This window comes from Mixophyes fleayi, chromosome 3 (assembly GCF_038048845.1).
Source record: "Mixophyes fleayi isolate aMixFle1 chromosome 3, aMixFle1.hap1, whole genome shotgun sequence".
Taxonomy (NCBI): domain Eukaryota; kingdom Metazoa; phylum Chordata; class Amphibia; order Anura; family Limnodynastidae; genus Mixophyes; species Mixophyes fleayi.
Window position 1 is genome coordinate 266,057,294 of NC_134404.1, and position 20,705 is coordinate 266,077,998.

General features: G+C 39.8%; 1 protein-coding gene across 1 annotated transcript in view; it reads left to right on the forward strand.

The window, feature by feature from the left end:
* The first annotated feature begins 706 nt into the window (after positions 1–706).
* LOC142142957 (solute carrier family 22 member 2-like) overlaps positions 707–20,705 on the forward strand; it is an 85,104-nt gene continuing 65,105 nt past the window's right edge. Inside the window, exons 1-3 of the mRNA XM_075200707.1 lie at positions 707–1,139; positions 9,230–9,333; positions 15,424–15,578. Coding sequence (XP_075056808.1) covers positions 723–1,139; positions 9,230–9,333; positions 15,424–15,578 — 676 coding nt within the window. The 5' untranslated portion in view covers positions 707–722. The remainder of the gene's footprint in view (positions 1,140–9,229; positions 9,334–15,423; positions 15,579–20,705) is intronic.

The window sequence follows — 20,705 nt, forward strand, 5'->3', positions numbered from 1 at the left end:
CCTTATAATAAAATGCTAACCAACAAGATTTGGATAACTAACGTATATGCAAAATTTAGACAGCTTTTCAGAACTGAAGATATTTGACATAAAGCTGTGATTGTGGGTGGAGATTCTATTTTTCTCTGCACAGCAGAATTCCTGTGTGAAAAGCTGGCCCTCATTTATACATTTAGTATGCCAATTTGGACATTTTTGACCTACATGTGTTGGCAAAGTGTTTACAGATTTGGACCTTCAACGCTGAAGCCACAGAAACAGATTATATCTGTATGATTGGCTTGACCCATTCAGAAGACACTGCGAAAAGCCTCTTTTTACACAGCACCACGCTGCGCAATCCTGTTACAATCGGTTACATTATTTATACATTCCTTTTAAAAATCAATTTGCCTGTGTAGATTTACAGAAGATTTCTTATTTTTTAATGATATATTCAGCTATTTTAGTTTAATTCCATTTAGTGACTTATAAAAACAAATTCACTAACTTGGCCAAGAATCTTATAGCTAGTTAAACTGGTTTAGCATGTAATACAAAGTTCACTGTGCAAAAAGGCTAATCTCACCATCAAAAACAGATAATTTTCCCTAAAATGAACACTTCTTGAAAACATTTTGGAGGACTATAATTACTTTTTTACAAGCAGTTATTTTATCAATATACTCTGCACAAGTCTGAACTCACCATTAAACATAGATATCCTGTGATATATTCTGAAAATGACATCTTTTGATGACATTCTGGAGGACATTGGACAATTTGGTTTGTTTCAGAAGCAGTTGTTTTTTATTATGTGCCTGATTTCTGCTGTATACAGCCCAATATATGTGGGAATTGTTTTTCTAGGATTTGTTCCTGACTTCAGGTGCAATAATTCAGCAATTGAGGTTTTGATGAGTAACTGTGGATGGAGTGTTGAGAATGAAATTAACTACACTGTTCCTCAACTGGATGATTCCACAGATGCCTTGTACATGAGTCAGTGTCTCCAGTATGATATAGACTGGAATAGTACATCTCTCAGTTGCACAGATCCATTAAGGAATATCACAACATCTAGCAACAACAGCTTACCCGTTACTAGCTGTACAGATGGTTGGATTTTTAATACTACAGGATCATCCATAGTGACCGAGGTAAGATTTTGTTATTTGTTCATTGGATGATGAAATTTGTGCACATTTATTTTGAATGATCTAAGACATATACAAAAATTGTTATAAAAAAAAAAAGTGCATCATACAATTGGCTGTATTATTAAAAAAATAGAGCTGAGCAGAATTTATGCAACCATAATTCCTCAAAATGTTTGTGTTACTGCATAAATGAATGATAAAAAAAATTACCACTCCTTTAAATGTGTCACAGTCAACAGCTATAATGGAGAATAACAATGTTATCATCTGCTAATCATGTTTTCATTTCTCAGAACAATGTCTTTGTTATTATTAGTTATTATTAATTTAGTATTATGTTTAACTGTTCTTTAAGTGGCCGTAATTTTCGCTTACCGGCATCTACACTTAACATATGCGACAATACTTCTATAAATGGACGCGTTCCCAGCATAACGGGAAAGAAGTAGTTAAAATTTCATTTGATTGCAATTTCTGATGTGACAAATTTGATCAAATGGGTATAAATCATCCATGAAACTGGCCGAACCTGAAAATTTCCAACAGTCTAAGTAGCTCTACATACAACATTACCAATTTATTTAGTTTGAAAAATAGATTAATTGAATGAAGCAGTTTGTGTTTGTTAAACAATTGTTCTTTACTGCATCACCCGGTAATTTTATGGCAGCTTAGAAACCATTTCTTTATTTCTAGCTCTGAGTAGAAAACAACAAGTATAGCAGGAAGCCCCATCAATTTACATTTAGATTAGAAGAAAACTGGAGGTTTTTATGATTCTTTCAAAGCAAAAAGTTTTGTTGTAAAATCTTCCAATAAACAAGTAATTTTTTCCATTTCACTTGCTTATCCGCAGTAAATATTAACATACAAATTTCAACTAACAAAAAAATTGATAGTGATAATTGCATTATATATATATATATATATATATATATATATATATATATATATATATATATATATATATATATTATAGTGGCATGGGCACCCTTCAGTGATTCACGCACGAACAACTTCATGCTCAAAACAGTGCTTTAATTGTTCCTTCACAGTTAGACAGCATACCAGGCAACCTAACTCTGGCTAGTCCCAGTTTATCTCTCTGGTTACTGGCCAATAGCTGGCGTTGGTTGCCATATATAGTAGCACACAACGGGTTTTTATACTTGAGACTCCTTACACAGCCTTAACTTGATGGACTCCCACCTTGCCTTTAATAGGAAGTCTCCTCAGGTGCTCTGTAATTCCTCTTCACTACAGACACACCCTGTCAGCTCTACTGTGGTTGTGGAAAAGACACTTTTTAAAGCATGTAGGTTAAATCACATTTTAGACTTTTAATTTGTCACACATGTATTACACCTGTATATCTCTGAACCTAGGTGCACTGCTATACCTGTAACCCGGTCTGGGGCCTTTACCTGCAGACTGTTGGCTGCATAGCTGATTCCTCTCTTAGAGGCCTGTGGAAAACTATTTGCTTTGTCACATATCCCTTCTCCTAGTGTCATCAAGTATGGTGGCACAGACTTCGCGAGATGCGCATCTCTGTGAAAGAGATCCTCTGTGATCGTTTTGTACACCTTACTTTTTAGGGCTCCAGATAAGGAAGGGTCTATTGCTTTTTTAAATGCCCTTACAATCACGCCTACTAGTGCACTATTAGGGACCTTATCTTCACATCACCTGGGAACCCTGTTCTGAAACATCCAGTCCTCTCTCTCCACTCATAGCCCCTAATTTTTATAAAAGGATGCTTATGAGCCCTTTTTAACTTTGGCTGTACTGTGGCAGTGGGATAGGTTTTCTGGCATCCAGGACAAGCCCACCATAACCTTTGTACGACTATATAGACTCTGGGTCAGTAAAACCTGCTTAGAAATTGTTCCCTCATTTTACCTTCCCCTTAATGTCTGCCATCCACCTAAGTTTGTGCAGCTTCTAGCACTAAGGGGATATGGAACTACCAATTGTTCTACCTTCCCCCCCTTCATAGGAACAACTTCAAACAATACATTTTTGTTGACCACATATGATGGCATACAGTCTGCTAAGTTGACAGATCTTGCAATACTTCCAACATTATTAGTCAAATTAAAGACATGTTTTAAAAAGTCACTTCTTCTCTCTGGTCACGTGCAAAGTTTGGTACACGCAACAGTTCAGGATAGTCAGACCACTCTATACCTTTACGAACACATCCGCGTCATCACCAGCCAACACTGATTCCGACGGTCTAAACTTTTGTGAACAGTAGCGCTTTTGTGGCAGTCCTGCCGTGATCCCCACTGTAGCATTCTGGGTTGGCAGTATCCAAATATCAAGGTCAAGACACTGGGACTTCTTAGGCAGGTCCTTTAAGACCGGGCTTCTGACCATTGATTCAGTTGTCAACATGCTCATAAAGGACCTCTTTAAAGAGTGGAAAATCTCACCCCAGGATAAATTGATATAGCAGCTTAGGAGCTATGGCAGCCACTACCTTCACGGTTTGGCCTTTATGTCTAGTTTTCAATAGAGTCCTTTTTAAGCTCTTGGTACCCCATGTGAGCAGTGCACCTTAAATCTGTGCAACCGCAGGACCTTGAATCCAGCCAAGACAGAGCTGGAGACCAGTGTAAGTTTACTTCCAAACTCCAGGACTGCCTGTCAACCTTGTTGTTAACTCGTTCAGTCTCGTTTGTTTAAGCTGGTCCACTGATTGCGAAACACCTGGAACAGCAATTTAAAAAAGATTGGCGCAGTTTGGGCAAGTGAACCATCCTTGGGTGTTTAGGGTTTAGTGCACTTGATTTTATAGTGTCCAAGCTCTCCGCACTTGAAATACCTTTGGCAAGGCACCCATACAGCTGGACTTTCGACTAGTGGTAGCTATCAAGCATCTCTAACCAGGCAGCACTAGGAGACAGCTCGGGCTGAACAGTGCTTGGGAGACAGCTTGGGCTGAACAGTGCTGGAAGACAGCTCAGACTGAACAGTTCACAGTTATATTGCTCCTATCTGTCTCTCCACAGACAAAATATTTGCTTTCTCTGCAATACAGCAATATCCCCACTGCAACTGACAGCTTTAATAGTTTGGTGTGTGATGGTGGCATTCAATACATTTCACTCACCACCATTGCATCTGGAAGCTGGGTGAAGAGCTGTGCTTTGGCTCTCCTTTGAGATTCCGCTTCTGACACGACTTGTGGCACGGGCACCCTTAGGTAATTCACATATGAACAAATTTTTGCTCAAAGTAGTGCTTTAATTGTTCATTTACAATAAGACAACATACACTTTGTCAGGATGACACTTGGCAACCTAACTCTGGCTAGCCCCATTTTCCCTCACTGGTCACCTGCTACTAGCTGGTGTTGGTCACCATACATAGTAACAAACAACAGGTTTTTATACTTGAGACACCTCCCACAGCCTTAGATTGATGGACAGGCGACACTCCCACCTTGCCTTTAGAAGGAAGTCTCATTCTCCTCAGGTGCTCTGTAATTCCTCTTCACTACAGGTATACCCTGTCAGCTCTGCTGTGGCTGTGGAAAAAACACTTTCAAAGCATGTAGGTTAAATCACATTTTATACTTTCACTTTGTCATACATGTCTTACACCTGTATATCTCTGAACCTAGGTGCACTGCTATACCTGTGTGTAACCCGGTCCGCAGCCTTTACCTACAAACTGTCAGCTGAATAACTGGTTTTATATATATATATATATATATATATATATATATATATATATATATATATATATATAAAATGCTTGTGGAAAAGCATTCCCTTCATCATATATATATATATATATATATATATATATATATATATATATATATATATATATTGTGATGAAGGGAATGCTTTTCCACAAGCATTATTTATATATATATATATATATATATATATATATATAATATAGTATAGGACTCTGTCCTTTTTCTCCTCACCTGCAGGCGTTAATCTCACTCCCCTGTTAATCACCTGTGTCTGGCCTTTATAAGACTGTGTGTTCCAACAGTATGTGCCAGTTCATTTGTCTCTACTGCTGGTCTCTGAGAAACTGTGTTCTGGTCCTGTTTGTTTCTTTCTATCTGACTATCTGACTTCTGGTTGTTCCATCGTCATGCACCGTTTCTTGTGACCTAGACCCTGGCTATATATGACCTTGCTCCTCTCTTCTTCCTTCTATTGTTTGTGGATGTACTGGCATCTGACTCTGGCTTGCTTGAAATTCCTCCTGTCTGAACCTGTACCTGCAGTCATCCTGTTGTGCCTGGTATCCAGTACCTCACTAATTCTGGTAACCTGTTCCTGTTTTGCATATGGACTTGTGCTACTGAATTTACCATTACCTGCCTCTAGTATTACATGTGTGATCTTTGTCCTATATAAAGACTGTTTCATTTTCAACAAACTCTCTGTTGTCTTCATATTGGGAATTCTAACATAACAATACTGGGGACTCTAACATAACTACTAACAAAAAAAATAATATATATATATATATATATATATATATATATATATATATATATACACAAGTTAACCCGTGCATGATACTCATGCATTCTAGTCAAATCAAGCTACTTAAGGTCTTAAAAAGGTTCTTGTCATGCATTTGGACCTAGCCCAGGCCTCCTCAGGGGAAGAGCGTTAGTTCCCGATGCAAGCGGCCTTTTTAATGTGTGTTCATGAGGTAAAATTACCTCACGAAAATGAGTTTGACCCCTCAACTCGTAAATTTAGCCTTTACTACCCCTCCCACGGGGGGAAGGGGGGATGATGGAAGTTAACTGACTTGACTATTCTAATTTTTTGTCAAATAATGTCAGTATACCAAATTTCAGGTCAATTGGATGAGCCCTTTCTGAGAAAATAGTTTTTTCCACACACACACACACACACACACACACACACACACACACACACACACACACACACACACACTAACGCACGCCTCTACACATGTGTGTTCATGAGGTAAAATTACCTCACGAAAATGAGTTTGAGCCCTACCAAATTTCAGCCCTTTTTGAATTTTTTTCCCCACACACACTAAGAATTTAGTAGGTCAGTGTATAACTCTGCCCAGCAGGTGGCGCTGCAACTTTTTTTTTTTTTTTTCCACACACAGACACCACTAAGCATTTATATATTAGATAGTATGTATATAGTATCTCAATTGCTCAGACATTTCAACAGGCAAATCCTCTAAACCTGGTGCTATCCCCAGAACCGAGCTGCAAATGTTCACACAGAGGGTCGGAGCTACAGGATTGTGGCCTGGAGATAATGGGACCCCGGCAATCCCATACAGGGTCCTCATCTAACGACCCTGCTCCAATCTGAGGTTCCCACTCTGCTCTTTAATGAGAGCAGAGCGGGAGGACTGGGAGGCGAGAACAGCATCGCTGGGACCCTATCCAAATTTTGCTATGGGTCCAGGCAATGCAATCTTCCTCCCGTGCTGGGACGGATCCCAAATTCTAAGGTATGAAAACGCTACAATTTTGCCCCATGTAGCCTGCAGCCTTCACAATATATACACAAGCATAGAGGCTTATTGCCACAATGTGAAAACTTTTGTCAAAAAGTACTCACAAACACAGCAATCATGTTATAACAGGGCCCACTGTAAACTGAAGGTATAGCATAGACTGCTAAATATAATAGTTAATATAACCTCATAAATATAAGTATATATCATTGTTATATAAAACTGCTCTGGAAGTTAAAGTTGATCAATAATAAAGAAACAAATCAATCAGTCAATAGATTGGGCCCATAAGCTTCCCAGCAGAATGCAAATGATATACTGAATACGTATAAGGAATCAAACACATTAATTTGTCGGTATGGAGGGATTCCCCTAGCATCCAAATGTTCAAGCGTTCCCTGAAAAACTCTTTAGGCAAGCTTATAAAATTCACAAACCATCTTCTTAGTCACCCTAGGCTGTTCTACCCGACAATGCAAGTTGGTTACGGACATTTACTAGCCAAATAACCACTATTGGGTATATTATATCTAACTATGAAATGTAAAAAAACATACTATAAAAGGTGGACATGTCTTTTAAAGGATCACTAAACCAAAAAATTTGAAGATGAAGATAACATACATTTATCAATATTAAATTGACATTCGATTGAAACCCTGTTAAAAAACTAAGATGAAAAGCAAAATATTATCTCCTAATCCTCTACAGAGAGCCAAAGTCACTTTTCACAATATGTCTGAAAGTGTCCTAATGGCACCTGTCACAGTCATATGAGCTGCAGTAACATCACTGGACAGCCCCTATTTTTGAATAAACTAATACTCACAGTACATTTGTGCAGAGCAAAACTAAGGGGTATATTTACTAAACTGCGGGTTTGAGAAAGTGGAGATGTTGTCTATAGCAATCAATCAGATTCTAGGTGGTAAATGTATGAATGTCCGATTTTTTCAACTCGCCGGAAATCTGCGAGTTTGCAGGTAAAATGTAAAACGGTGATGGCTTGTAAAGGCAAGTTTGCCTTCACAAGCCATCGCCGCTTTAAGTTTTCCCTACAAAGTCGCCGATTTCCGGCGAGTTGAAAAAATCGGACATTCATACATTTACCCTTAGCTGTTATTTTGAAGAATGCACTAAAATAAATGAAAGCTAGAATCTGATTGGTTGCTATAGGCAACATCTCCACTTTTCCAAACCCGCAGTTAAGTAAATCTAGCCTTACATGTCTGCCATTCACTCTGTCTTCTGTGTTAGTTAAACACCTTCCTCCTAATACAACAATGTGATGTAGAGGGGTGCAGATCATTGTGACATATACAGTATTTAGTTTTAAACTCTTTTATAGCACATATATTTGTATAAACTTTGGTTTTTCTGCCTCAGCAAAACCTCTGTATAAAGCACATTCTGGTAAACTTCATCAGATGGACAGATACAATAAGATTTTTTGTAGAATTTATTGTAAAATGTATAGAGTGACAGTGGAGTTGAACTTTTTCTATGTTCTAGATGTAGTCTATATTTATGAATTTTTCAGAATTTAACAGAATAAGCAATAATAAATGACAAATTCCACAAAAAAACATTAAGGGAAAAACACACATTAGGATGGACCGCCTATGCCACCCTGTCTGTTGCGTTGCTGGGGACTTGCTGGGCTTGCCTTGCCGCTGTCCCCTATTCATTATCCCAAAGTGCGACCTCTAACCGCAGTAGGAGGGGCTTACAATGCTGCCACCACTAGGCTCCTACACCCACACCTAGAACCGCTTCCTTCTGGGTAACTGACACTGCTAGGGTACCCCCTGGCTGGTATACCTGACCTCTTGCCTTCAGATCAGGGTTGCTGTGGATGGCTCCCCACACTGGCCAGAGCTGCAGGTAGCAGGCAAAGTATTTGTACTGGAATGCTGGGTCCAGCTGAAGAACGGATTAGATTTGCGTCTAATCTGCAGGTCACAGGAATTACAGCAGGGTAAGTAGACGTCAAAGCAGGTTCTTGAAGGAAGGATGTTTTATTAGCTCAAGTAGTCCTAATAAGGACAGTTAAACGCCAGTCTGTCGTACTAGTGGTCTTTCCAGAAGTACAGATGGTATGATTTCAGATTTCAGTACAAACCAGTGCTCTTTTTATACACATTCTGACACATATGTCAGCAGGGGTAACGCCGCCCCCTGCTCCACCCTGGCCCGAACATGTCTGAGTTATTTTTAGTATCAGAATGCAATATGTTTTCCAAAACATGGATTGAAATACTTTGCACAGTTAACAAAATTTACACTAATCTGTTATATCCTAAAAACTGCTGTGTGCATATCCTTTTTAAACAGGAAAATTCCGTGTTCCGACTTGAATCAGACCCACACTGTACAAAATAAGACCAATTAAATGAGTTGTTTATCCTAAAGGATCCCATACACATTTTAATTACATAATTTGCAATCTTGAAAAAGTCAAATGCTTCTGTATAGTTGCCCCTACAGTATTGTCATATGGACTAGCAGTGATCTTTTTCTGCAAGTGTTTTGTAGTATTATTGTTATTATTGCCTCTAATAATTTTAATAATTCTGATTTACACCCTTTTTCAGTTTAACCTTGTGTGTGATGACGCATGGAAGCTGGATCTGTTTCAGTCAATTGTCAATCTTGGATTCTTTATTGGGTCAGTGTTTATTGGATACATTGCAGACAGGTACTGTACTATTGGTTACATTATATTGTAAAGAACTCTGAAAATCAATTAACTTCATTAGTTACCTAATCCTATTTTCTAACAGGATTGTGCCAAACAGTAAAAAACACATGTGCAATTTTAACCCATGTATAACTTTGGAAAATTAACATAAAACAAAAAGAAATTAGAGCAGCCACTAGAGAAGTACAGAGATGATAATCATAATAATAACAACAACAACAGGACAGCAGTTTCAGAATAAAACAAAAGGTAAGAATTATAATAGCAAAGAAAGGATGTTAAGCACTAGAATAAGAGAGAGATATAGAGTGCTAGCAAATCAGTATTAAGGGGATAAATACAAGGAGATGATTCAGTGAAGGAAGGGAAAGAGATTACAGAAAGTAAGCAGAGGAATAGGATAGTAAGTGGATCATTAATAATAAGTAGAAAAGGAAGATGCAATAGGGGGAATATGTACACGAGGGGTAATCTCTGAATTTACCTTTAGATGGCACAACGAGAGGAAGATTAGTGGGGCAGGCTAAGGACAGCAAAAGGGAAAAAACATAGTGAGGATAAAGTAGGATAGGACAAGTTAGGTCACCAACCTAAGAGGCCAGTGGCACAAAGCCACCACTCCTGAACCCCACTGAAGAGATAAAAACTTTCAGCATCAAACATATATTTTTAGTACACAACCTACTGGATTCATTATTTTAGTTATTATATCATTTAGCTTATGATACATTTAGCCTATCGACATATATTGCGACTTTCCAGTTCTCTTAACTTTCCTTTGCCACCTCAAACTATCTCTTGGTGTCTGGGCTCAATACCCCTTTGTTCTTGTCACATTACCACTTGCAACACCCTTGACTTTCGGAGTAGACTCCGGGTTTTGCTGCATCGGTTGGAGGAGTTCCTAACATTATAACCAGCCATAACACTAGGAGTGAGTGAATTGTCTGACACTCGGTCCTATGGAACCAAGTCCGGCTCAAGTGTTTGCAGGACAGATCCAGACCCTGTCTCAAATGGTCCAGGAGTTGTCCCAGCGACAGGCTGCCCAGGAACAGGCGTCCAGAGCCTTACAAGCTGCTCAGCCTTCTGTTGTGGAACCCAAGATGCATCTTCCATACTGTTTTTCAGGAGATCGCAGGTACTTTCGTAACTTCCGTGAAAGTTGTAAACTTTACTTTAAGTTGAGACCACTGTCGTCTGGGTCTCCACAGCAAAGGGTGGGGATAATTATTTCTCTTCTTCAAGGGGATCCTCAATCTTGGGCGTTTAGCCTAGATCCCAACTGTCCTCAGTTGCAGTCTGTAGACGCCTTTTTCGAAGCGCTTGGTTTGATTTATGATGACCCGGACCGAGTGGCTTCTGCTGAAGCACAGCTTTATTCGTTAATGCAGGGACGACGTTCCGCTGAAGAGTACTGTTCCAACTTCAGGCTTTGGTCCTCAGATTGTGCATGGAATGACCCAGCTCTTTGCAGTCAATTCCGCTTGGGTCTCTCTGAACAAATGAAAGACCCCCTAGTCCAGTACCCCACTGCGGAATCCCTTGAGGAACTCATGAAGTTAGCTATCCGGATTAACAGGAGACATAGGTAAAGGAAAGCTGAGAAGGAAAATTCTTCCTCTTATTCTCCTATGCTTCCTCAAGTTGCCCCCATTGATCAAGTTGAACCTATGCAACTGGGAGCGTATCGACTGTCATCTGAGGAACGTACCCAAAGGCGTACCTTGGGAAAAAGGCCATTATGAATACCTCATAATGCCCTTCGGCCTCAGCAATGCTCCCGCTGTCTTTCAAGATTTGATTAATGATGTCCTTCGTAAATTCTTGGGCTCCTTCGTAGTGGTCTATTTGGATGACATATTAATTTACTCCCGCTCATTAAAACAGCATCGAGATCATGTTCGACAAGTTCTTCTGAAACTTCGTCATCATCATCTATACGCTAAGTTAGAGAAATGTGAGTTTGAAGTTACTAAAGTCACTTTCCTGGGATATGTGATTTCTCCAGAAGGCTTCGTTATGGATCCAACGAAAGTACAAGCAATCCTAGACTGGGTACAACCCTCAAATCTTAAGGCCATCCAAAGATTCCTAGGATTTGCGAATTATTATAGGAAATTCATCAGTTCCTTTTCTATTCTCGTTGCACCCATCACTGCTCTGACTCGCAAGGGTGCTGATCCAAAAATCTGGCCACCTGCCGCAGTATCTGCTTTCAAAGCTTTGAAACGGGCTTTCGTATCTGCCCCTGTGTTGAGACATCCTAACCTAGACCTTCCATTTATTGTAGAAGTTGATGCCTCAGAGGTAGGAGTAAGAGCCGTGCTTTCACAAAAAGACCTAGAAGATCATCGCTTTCATCCCTGTGCCTACTTATCTCTAAGGTTTTCTTCCGCTGAAGAGCATTATGATGTGGGCAATCGAGAGCTACTGGCCATTAAATGGGCATTGGAAGAATGGCGCCACTGGCTTGAAGGAGCAAAACATGTCATCACCATTTACACCGATCATAAGAACCTATCTTACATCCATTCAGCCAAAAGGTTAAACTCCAGACAAGCACGAGGGTCCCACTTCTTCTCCCGGTTCCGTTTTATTATAACTGTCCGGCCTGGCTTGAAGAACCTTAGGGTAAATGCCTTATCCCGTAGTTTCATCTCGTGTCAGACTATTACCACTGAGCCATGTCCTATTGTCCCGGCCTCATCTGTATTGATTGCCTTCACTCAAGATTTGGGAAAAATTCTTCTACAAGCTCAACCACAAGCACCTCCTGAAACCACGACAGACAAACTGTTTGTGCCTATCCACCTCAGGAAAGCAGTTCTATCAGAATGTCATGACAAACAGTCTTCTGGACATCCTGGTATTGCCAAGACCACTGAAATCATATCCTGAGTTGTATGGGGGCCGTCTATGTCTGCGGATATCAAAGAATACATATTATTTTGTGATCTGTGCTCAAAAAACAAGGTTCCTCGGAGATCACCTACCGGGCTATTGTTACCCTTGCCAGTCCCAGTCAGACCTTGGACCCACTTGTCCATGGATTTTATTGTCGACTTACCTCCTTCCTCCGGGTGCAACACCATATGGGTTACTGTAGATAGGTTCAGTAAAATGTCTCACTTCATTCCGTTGACTAAACTACCTTAAGCACGCACCCTAGCTTCATTATTCATTAAACACGTATTCCGAATCCATGGCCTCCCTGAAAATATAGTATCGGATCGAGGCGCTCAGTTCGTAGCAGTCTTCTGGAGGTCATTTTGCCCCCTGCTGGGTATTATTCTTAGTCTGTCATCTGCCTACCATCCGCAGTCAAACGGCCACCCGGCTTAGAACAATCTGGAAGACGGTACATCAATCCTTACTCCAAGCCTCTTTTAAGTCCAAGGTCTTTGCCATTCTGCCTGTTCCTTTAAGGTTGGAGATTTCGTGTGGTTGTCGACCCGGAACATCAAACTCCGCCAACCGTGCAAAAAATTAGGGCCCAAGTTTATTGGTTCTTTTCCCATCCTGAAACAAATTAACCCAGTGTCTTTCAGGCTGAAGCTTCCAGAATCATTAAAGACAACCAACACGTTCCACTGCTCCTTGTTGAAACCCGTTCTCTCCTCCAAGAAGTTCAGACAACAACGACCTTCTAAACCTCAGCCCCTATCCATCGATGGACATCAAGAATTTGAAGTCGAGAAAATCTTGGATTCAAAAAAAAGTCCAAGGTCAAACTCGTTTTCTTGTTCATTGGAAGGGGTATGGCCCTGAAGAGCAGTCCTGGGTGCCACAAAGGAATCCTTATTCTGACAAGCTACTTTTTGAATTCTTTAAAAAATTACCGTGGAAACCAGGTTGTCGGGGTTCCCTGACCCCTCCTTAAGGGGGGGTACTCTAACGACCGGGACGTCACTTCCGCCTTGTCCCGACCGTTGCCGAGGCACCGGTCGGGACGCTTTCTGGTTGCTAGCGCCGCGTCCCTGCATCTAGGGCAGCCGGGCGTGCGCGCAAAGTAGATTCATTATTGCCCAGCTGCTGTTTCACTCCCCCTGCTTCTAGGGCAGTTTTCTTTTGGGCACATGAATATTTAAGGCAGGAAGGGGCAAGCCCTCCCTCCCGGTTATAGTCCCTGCTTCCCAGCACACTACCCTGCTTAGTCATGTTATCTGTATACCTCCTAGATCCTGATTATTGTTGCCGACCTATTGCCTGGATTTCTGACTTCGATTTATTGCCTGTGACCTTTGACCCCTGGCCTGGATACTGACCATGATTGTTTGCTAGTGACCCTTGGTCTATTGCCTGGACTCTGATGCTGCCGTCTTGCCTGTGACCTGTTCGACCCTTGCCTGGACTTCACTCCGCTTTCCTGGGTTTCCCCCAGCCGGTGCACATTCGGAGTAGACTCCAGGTTTTGCTGCACCGGTTGGAGGGGTTCCTAACACTTACTATCTATATTCCCCTATATTGACAGAACTTTTGAGTCCCAATAGAGACTCTGTTCTAATTTCTGTGGGTTGTCCCAATAGTGGACATCCCGTTCTGTGGACACCTTGGGGTGGATGTCCGATTCTGTGGGCTCCAAACATTGGATGCTCCTTTTGGACTCCTTACACTGGATGTCTGGTTCTGTGGGCTCTGTGCGCTAGATGCCCCTTTTGGGTTCCATACACTGGATGCCCCTTTTGGACTCCTTACACTGGATGTCTGGTTCTGTGGGCTCCTTGCCCCTTTTGCAAAATAGCCCGACAGCATCTGGGACGAAGGTCTGAAAACTCTTTCTAAACTTCTTGACAAAGTTCTGGGGATGGTGTATCACACATGCACTCAAAATTCACTCATCTTTCAGAAATCTAATTACCAATACAATTACAATAAACAAATTGAGTTAGTAATTACTGTATAATTCTGAGACTTACAGATCTGCGTGCCTGATACCTTAGACGGACATGAGGAAGCTCTAAACAGAGGAGCCTGATGAGTAGAAAACTCTACTCACCCGGGTTATAGTCAGAGTCCTGTGTCCAGGACGACCTCCACTTTTCTGTCCTCAGGGCAGAAGTGTCGACCTCCAATGCTGTTGAATCTAAATCAGATTGTTCACCTGTAAGTGTCAGTTTATCAGTTATGAGCTCAACAGCTGGAGAGAATTAAATACACTGCTTGGTTTGCTTGTACAATTAGCTCTGCTTTATTAGTTACAAGTCCAAATCTATAAAGCAAAAATCACGTATTACAGAAAACTACGCCCCAAAAGGTTTTAACCACTCATGTTCCCTTCACACAGATGTTGCTACATTCTACCATTTTCACACAGGAATACTCCCCAGGGGGGAGTTGGTTTATCTCCTCTTTCTGCTACATTCAAGGTCATGGGCACAGATTCCTGCAAACAATGAATAACTCCTACAAACTAGCTGTATCTAATCTGTCTTTAATCTATAAGAGACCAAAATGGCTATAAGGCAACAAGATGGCGTCAGCTTAGCAAAATCACATTTCTCATATGTTTGTGTGACTCAAGCATAAGCATCCATATTCCCTATTCCCCCTGCAGACTGACACAGTGTAAAAAAACAAGACACATGCAAATAGATTGGTTTCATTATGTGGGAGGCTATGAACTCTAACATTAATTACCCATACTATTATGCTAAAATAGGCAACTCTTTCTGGTTACGTGGCAGAAACAAAGAAAAGGCAATTAAAAGTTGCAGGAACCAATACTCCTAGCATAGAGGAGAATAGGTGCCACAATCTACGAGTAGATTGGGTGCCTGCAGTACAGAGAGAACACTGACATAATTTAGGGTCTAGCATGGTTCATGGGTCTAGCATTTTCTGGAATCAAAGAAGATTTTCTCTTTACACATCTATATGAAGGTGATTGTTAACTGTAAATATTGAATAAACTATTCAAATAGAACAAATAAAAATATGTATTTATGTATGCTATCTTTTCAGATATTTGTGTAGGTGTTATGTTATTTCTAAAGTTTAATATTAGTATAACTGTGATATAAATCACATTTTATTTTATATTCTAGAGAAATAACCCTGTTAATATACTATCATCTGTTTCTCCAGATTTGGACGCAAGCTGTGTCTATTAACTACTCTCTTCATCACTGCTGTTTCTGGAATCCTTGTGGCTTTTGCGCCAACGTATCCATGGCTAGTTACCTTCCGCTTCATTCAGGGATTGGTTAGCAAAGGCAGTTGGTTGTCAGGATATACTCTAGGTAAGTTTCAGTCATCTAAATAGGAGTTAATGCTAAGCGTTGGGTTCAACTTAATTATTTTCATTGTTTGTGCAAAATATAATTTTTATTATTTTATTTTAGAGTTTTCACATTCCACTTTTATAACAAAAATATATAGTGCTTTTATAATAGGTTCTCTTAAAAACATAATGAATAGTGCAGTACATGTAAACAACATAAGAGTGCATGTGACAGCATCAACCCAAAAATTGTAAAAGTAAATTAAAAAATACTGGTTTAGAGTAAATGACGTTTATGTGTTACTTTATAATGATTTGTGGAATTCTTCTTTTGTCTTTTACTAACATGTACACAAGCTCTGTATACACAGATGACTGAGCAGAGCTTTTTTTCTGCAGTGATAGAAATGGTCATGCAACATCTATTTTTCACCTGCCACTTCCTATGAGTAATAAAGTATACTGTATATCAAAATAAAGAGCCCCAATACAAAACCTTACTTGACTTGTTACAGAACTAACCCTGTAGACTCTAAGTGTTTCCGTTCTGAAACTGCTATGAAAATTATGAAATTGGTGGAACATGAGAACTAGTCTTTTTTGCCTCACATTCCACTGTGCTGGTGATTTGCATTTCCTCAGTTAAAATATTTAATTGATATTTTTCCTTCACCTTTCTTGCTCTTTTTCTATTTTACCTATTTGCTTCAAATTCTCCAACCAATTATTATTCTACCACAGAGTATTACTGCCTCTGCTATCATCTTACTGTTGAGTGATATGGTTATAGTGGTGTCATTATGATGGGTTTGGAATAGTCAAATTGCAGTTTTGTAACTAAAAGGTATACATTTACAACATTCATCCAATTCATGAGACACACAGAGAGGCATAGGGGTATACAATCAGAGGATCTTTAAGGGCTCTTAAGCATTGATTGACATTTATGCTTGTATTTGGTACTATATGAGGTTCCCATGAGGTCGATTTATTGGACATTTTTGCAAGCGGTACAGAGCTATTCCCATTCATTTCAATTGCCTATTCATTTCAAAGGGGTTCCCAGAATATTCTACAAGTTGTAACCCTATCAATATCAATCCGGTATTGAAATGTAGAGAAAAAGCTCTGTACATAAAGAGAAACAGGCAGCAAAGACCCCACAAAAACTTCAACCCAGACAGCCTAGCCTGGTTCCCATTATTAAACAGGATGACCACCGCACGGAGTCCCCCTGTTATATAGGAAACGACCCAGATGGGTATCGTGTGGGGCTGAAGACTCTATGAGGCTGCAGAAAAAAAAATGCAAGGATCACCTCCTTTCAGAGTCTTCCAATCCCACATAGGCTGTTAGGACCAAGCTAATGAGGAATATTGGGAACTCTGGATGGGCAACTTTGCCCCCTCAGGGGTTTGTAAAAAACCCCTCCATGATAGCATGATAGTAGAAAATTAAACACACACTCAATGGTTAAATCAACATTTATGAAAATAGAAACTCTTTTAAACCCCTCATTTACAATATATTAATTTTATAAAATAATATTTATTTTTATTCTATTGGAATCTCCTTTTCTTGTAATTGGATATTCTTTATTTATAATGTAAGAGAGTCTTTTCCATGGAAAACCTTTTTACTTATAATCTAAGGAACATTTTTGTATTTTTAAAACTATGGGATCTTTTTCTTGTAATCCAGTGGGATGTACCTTTTCTAAACCAAAGGAACATTTTAATTTGTAATCCACAAGAAATGTTCTTTGATTGTAATCCACAGGAAATGTTGTAAATTTGTAATTCCAGCAAGATCTTCTTAAATGTTATTCTTAGAAAAATCTTAATTTATATTACAGGGACATTCTTCTTATCGTAATCCGTTTAGGGTCTTTTTAAATTTTAATCCAAGGGGAGTCTTCTTTTTGGGACATAAAAAAAACTATGATAGACAGCACAAAGTGATCCACTAGTAGCCTTGTTGCAAGATGACTGTGAACTGAAGTTGCCTGTTTTGAACACGTCAGTGTGAGAGTAATTGAACTTCCATTATTGTGGGAAACAACAAACTAACAATACTGTGGTGCTACATTCATGTAAATAGTTTAATCATTTCAATGAAACAAATTAGCCATTTGAATAAATGGACCATTTACATGATTTGGAAGAGCACAGTACAATATATAGTGGCTCTAGTTGTTACGGCTAGCATCCAAACTATAAGCTCCTAGAACAAGCAGTAGAGGTCTTCACCTATAGCAGCCGCCTTTCCCGTAGAGCGAGTTTTGTTCACAGATACTCGGATGTCCCCAAGTCTTAACTCCAACTAGTAGGAGCTTATATTTGGCAACCGTAGCATGGGTTGTAGGAGGTTGTTAAGGAGACAGAATAGACTCCAGCTGATGGCCACGGTCCGGCAATCCAGTGGTGGTCAGGGCCACTGACAAAACAGGTGAGATCCAGTAAACAGGCAGAGGTCACAATGGTGGGCAGTCAATTAGAGTAATAAACACACAGGCTGGTCTGCAAAAGTGTAAACTGAAGCTGTAACCAGCAGGGAGGCTAAGTCCTCCCTGCCTTAAATAGTACACCTACCCAATCAGAAGCAGGGCTGATCCCTGCACAGATTAGCCCCAGAGGTTGATTAATTAATCTAACTTCACACGCGCGCCCAGCTGTTTGACAGCTAGCCGGGTGTGGTGACAGTGGCGAGGGAGAGTTCCGGTTGCCCTGGCAATGACCGAGACACTTGGGTCCGAAGTGATGTACCGGGACGCAAGAAAACGGGCATACTGTCCCGAGCAGCGCTGCATCCTGTGACACTAGTAAGGATATGTTTTCTCAGGTGTGTTGACTGTTGTAGAACATGAAGGTAAGTACATTCACAGTGAATACTGTGTAATATAAAGGTATTAGACATCACAGTGGAGTTCCAAAACAATATACAATCCCAAGGTAACTTCTGTTCTTGTATTTCTGAGTAGAGGGTGCATTTTTCCTTCTAAAATATGAGTAATAGTTTTGTGACAGAAGAATGAGAATATTTTAATTACTTTTGTATTGTATCATATTTTGGTATACTTTATTTTTTTAGAATGGTCTAACTCTGATAAGCTTGATACAAAGAGCATGAACAGAAAAGGAATTACTTATGATTGTACAGGCTGCCCACACACACAATATTATTGTTGTGGAAGTCAAATAATTGGTGAACTAAACTAAATTAATATTGTTTTTCCGTGCAATTGCGTTTAGTAATCCACATGTAATGACGTAATCACACAGATTAATAACACACACATTTACATTCGCACTTATAGTTGTAAATAATACATATTTATTAAGGTTCCAATCCACATTTATTAGTAAAATGTATTAGAGTTTATTTATACATAGATAAAACCAGTGCTTTTTTTGTCATAGAACTCACCGGTACTTTTTTCGATGGATTTTCCAAGTTTTTAAAGTAACTTTTCAACAATTGATGTGTAGTCCATGTGGACTTGAATCGCCCTGTCGAGCATAGCAGGTCGGTGCCAATATAATTAAAACGGTGAATGTGGGCTACTTGTGTGTCGAGTCCCATACATGCGTACTTCGTCCACGCTGGTTGTGATGGCACTGCTCGCCTTGTGGCACTGCTCAGCTTGTGATTGGTCGTGTGCTGAGTGCTTTCTGCTGGCGGCGACCATTATGTTTCGTTACACAACTGACGTGTGTTGGTGTGTGTACTGTGAGTGACTACGTGATGTGAGTTCCGGGACCTTTTTTCTTACAAAAAAAAGCACTGGATAACACTATAGTTAGGGTATTTATGGTTCAGGTTCTCTAAAAGGTAAATAGTTTGATCTCATTTTAAAGCTTATTTCACCAGCATTAACCTGGTTTAACAGAGTAGCGATCACATCTAGCGGTCGCAAGTTATAAGCAATATGAGATTAATACTCAAAAGTACATTGTTTGTGGGTCAGTTTGAACTGACCTGGAAAGACATGTAGACAACAGTTGGGGGAAGTTGCCCCCCATCCTTTGTTGAAGATCAAATAAACTGATCTATGACCAGCAGACAACTAGAACATCGTTAACCCTTAACGTTATCTGTGTACATAGTGACATCATCAGTGTTTTTTGTTAACTAAGACTGCATATAAGCAAGCTCCTGGGCCATTGTAAATCCTCTATCCTCCTGACAACAGACTGAAGCTGAACAATGGACCTGGGCCCAGGACACGCTTGCAAAACTGTAATGTATTCGGTTTATGCTTTCCTGTTTATTATAATAAATGTCATGCATCATAATGGCTTGCTGCAAATCCTGCTATGTTTTGCAATTAAATCTCTTTGTTTGTTGGAACCACAATAATCGCATTGGACAATGTTTATTGGTAGTACTGAAACGAATATAACATTGTTTTCAAGTACTAGGCCAACTTGTAGATTATCATATTTCTGAAAGATTTTTACAAATAAGATCTTTCCATTAAAATATTTTTTTGGTTCTACACGTGTAGTTGTAAAATCTCATCTAATATAAATGCATTGTTTAAAGTTGTTACATGTGTGAGAAGGTCTGGTTTAGAGGAAAGGTCTAGCTTAGAGGTACATTTGATTTAGGTTGATATGATTGGAGCAGAGAAGCTGTAATTACTGTTAAAACAAAGTGTATGAGGTATTATATCTTTGTCACTCTCTGACAAGGATGAGGTATATCCTACAATAATCACCATAAGGAAAGATATTACTATCTTTAATGACAAGTGAAGTCAGTGAATTACAAGAGTAAGGATGTCTTGAATGGCTGTTTATACAAGTATTAACACCACTTCCCTGGGTGAATGCATCAGTTCCTTTGGCCTCCAATACCACGTCTATGCAGATGACACTCAACACTACCTCTCATTATTGTTATTATTTATTTATAAAGCGCCACAGATTCCTTAGCTCCGGATACACATGCAAGTAACAAATAGATGAGGTAATACATGTCAGCAGCACAGATAAGTGTGAGTAATGCTATGGGGACTCACACAGGGTGCAGAAAAAAATGTGACAGGACATACAAGGGACAGGAGACAGAGGTGGGACAATAGGTAAAGAGGACCCTGCCTGCGAGGGCTTAAATTCTAAAGGGATGGGTGGTGAGAGACAGC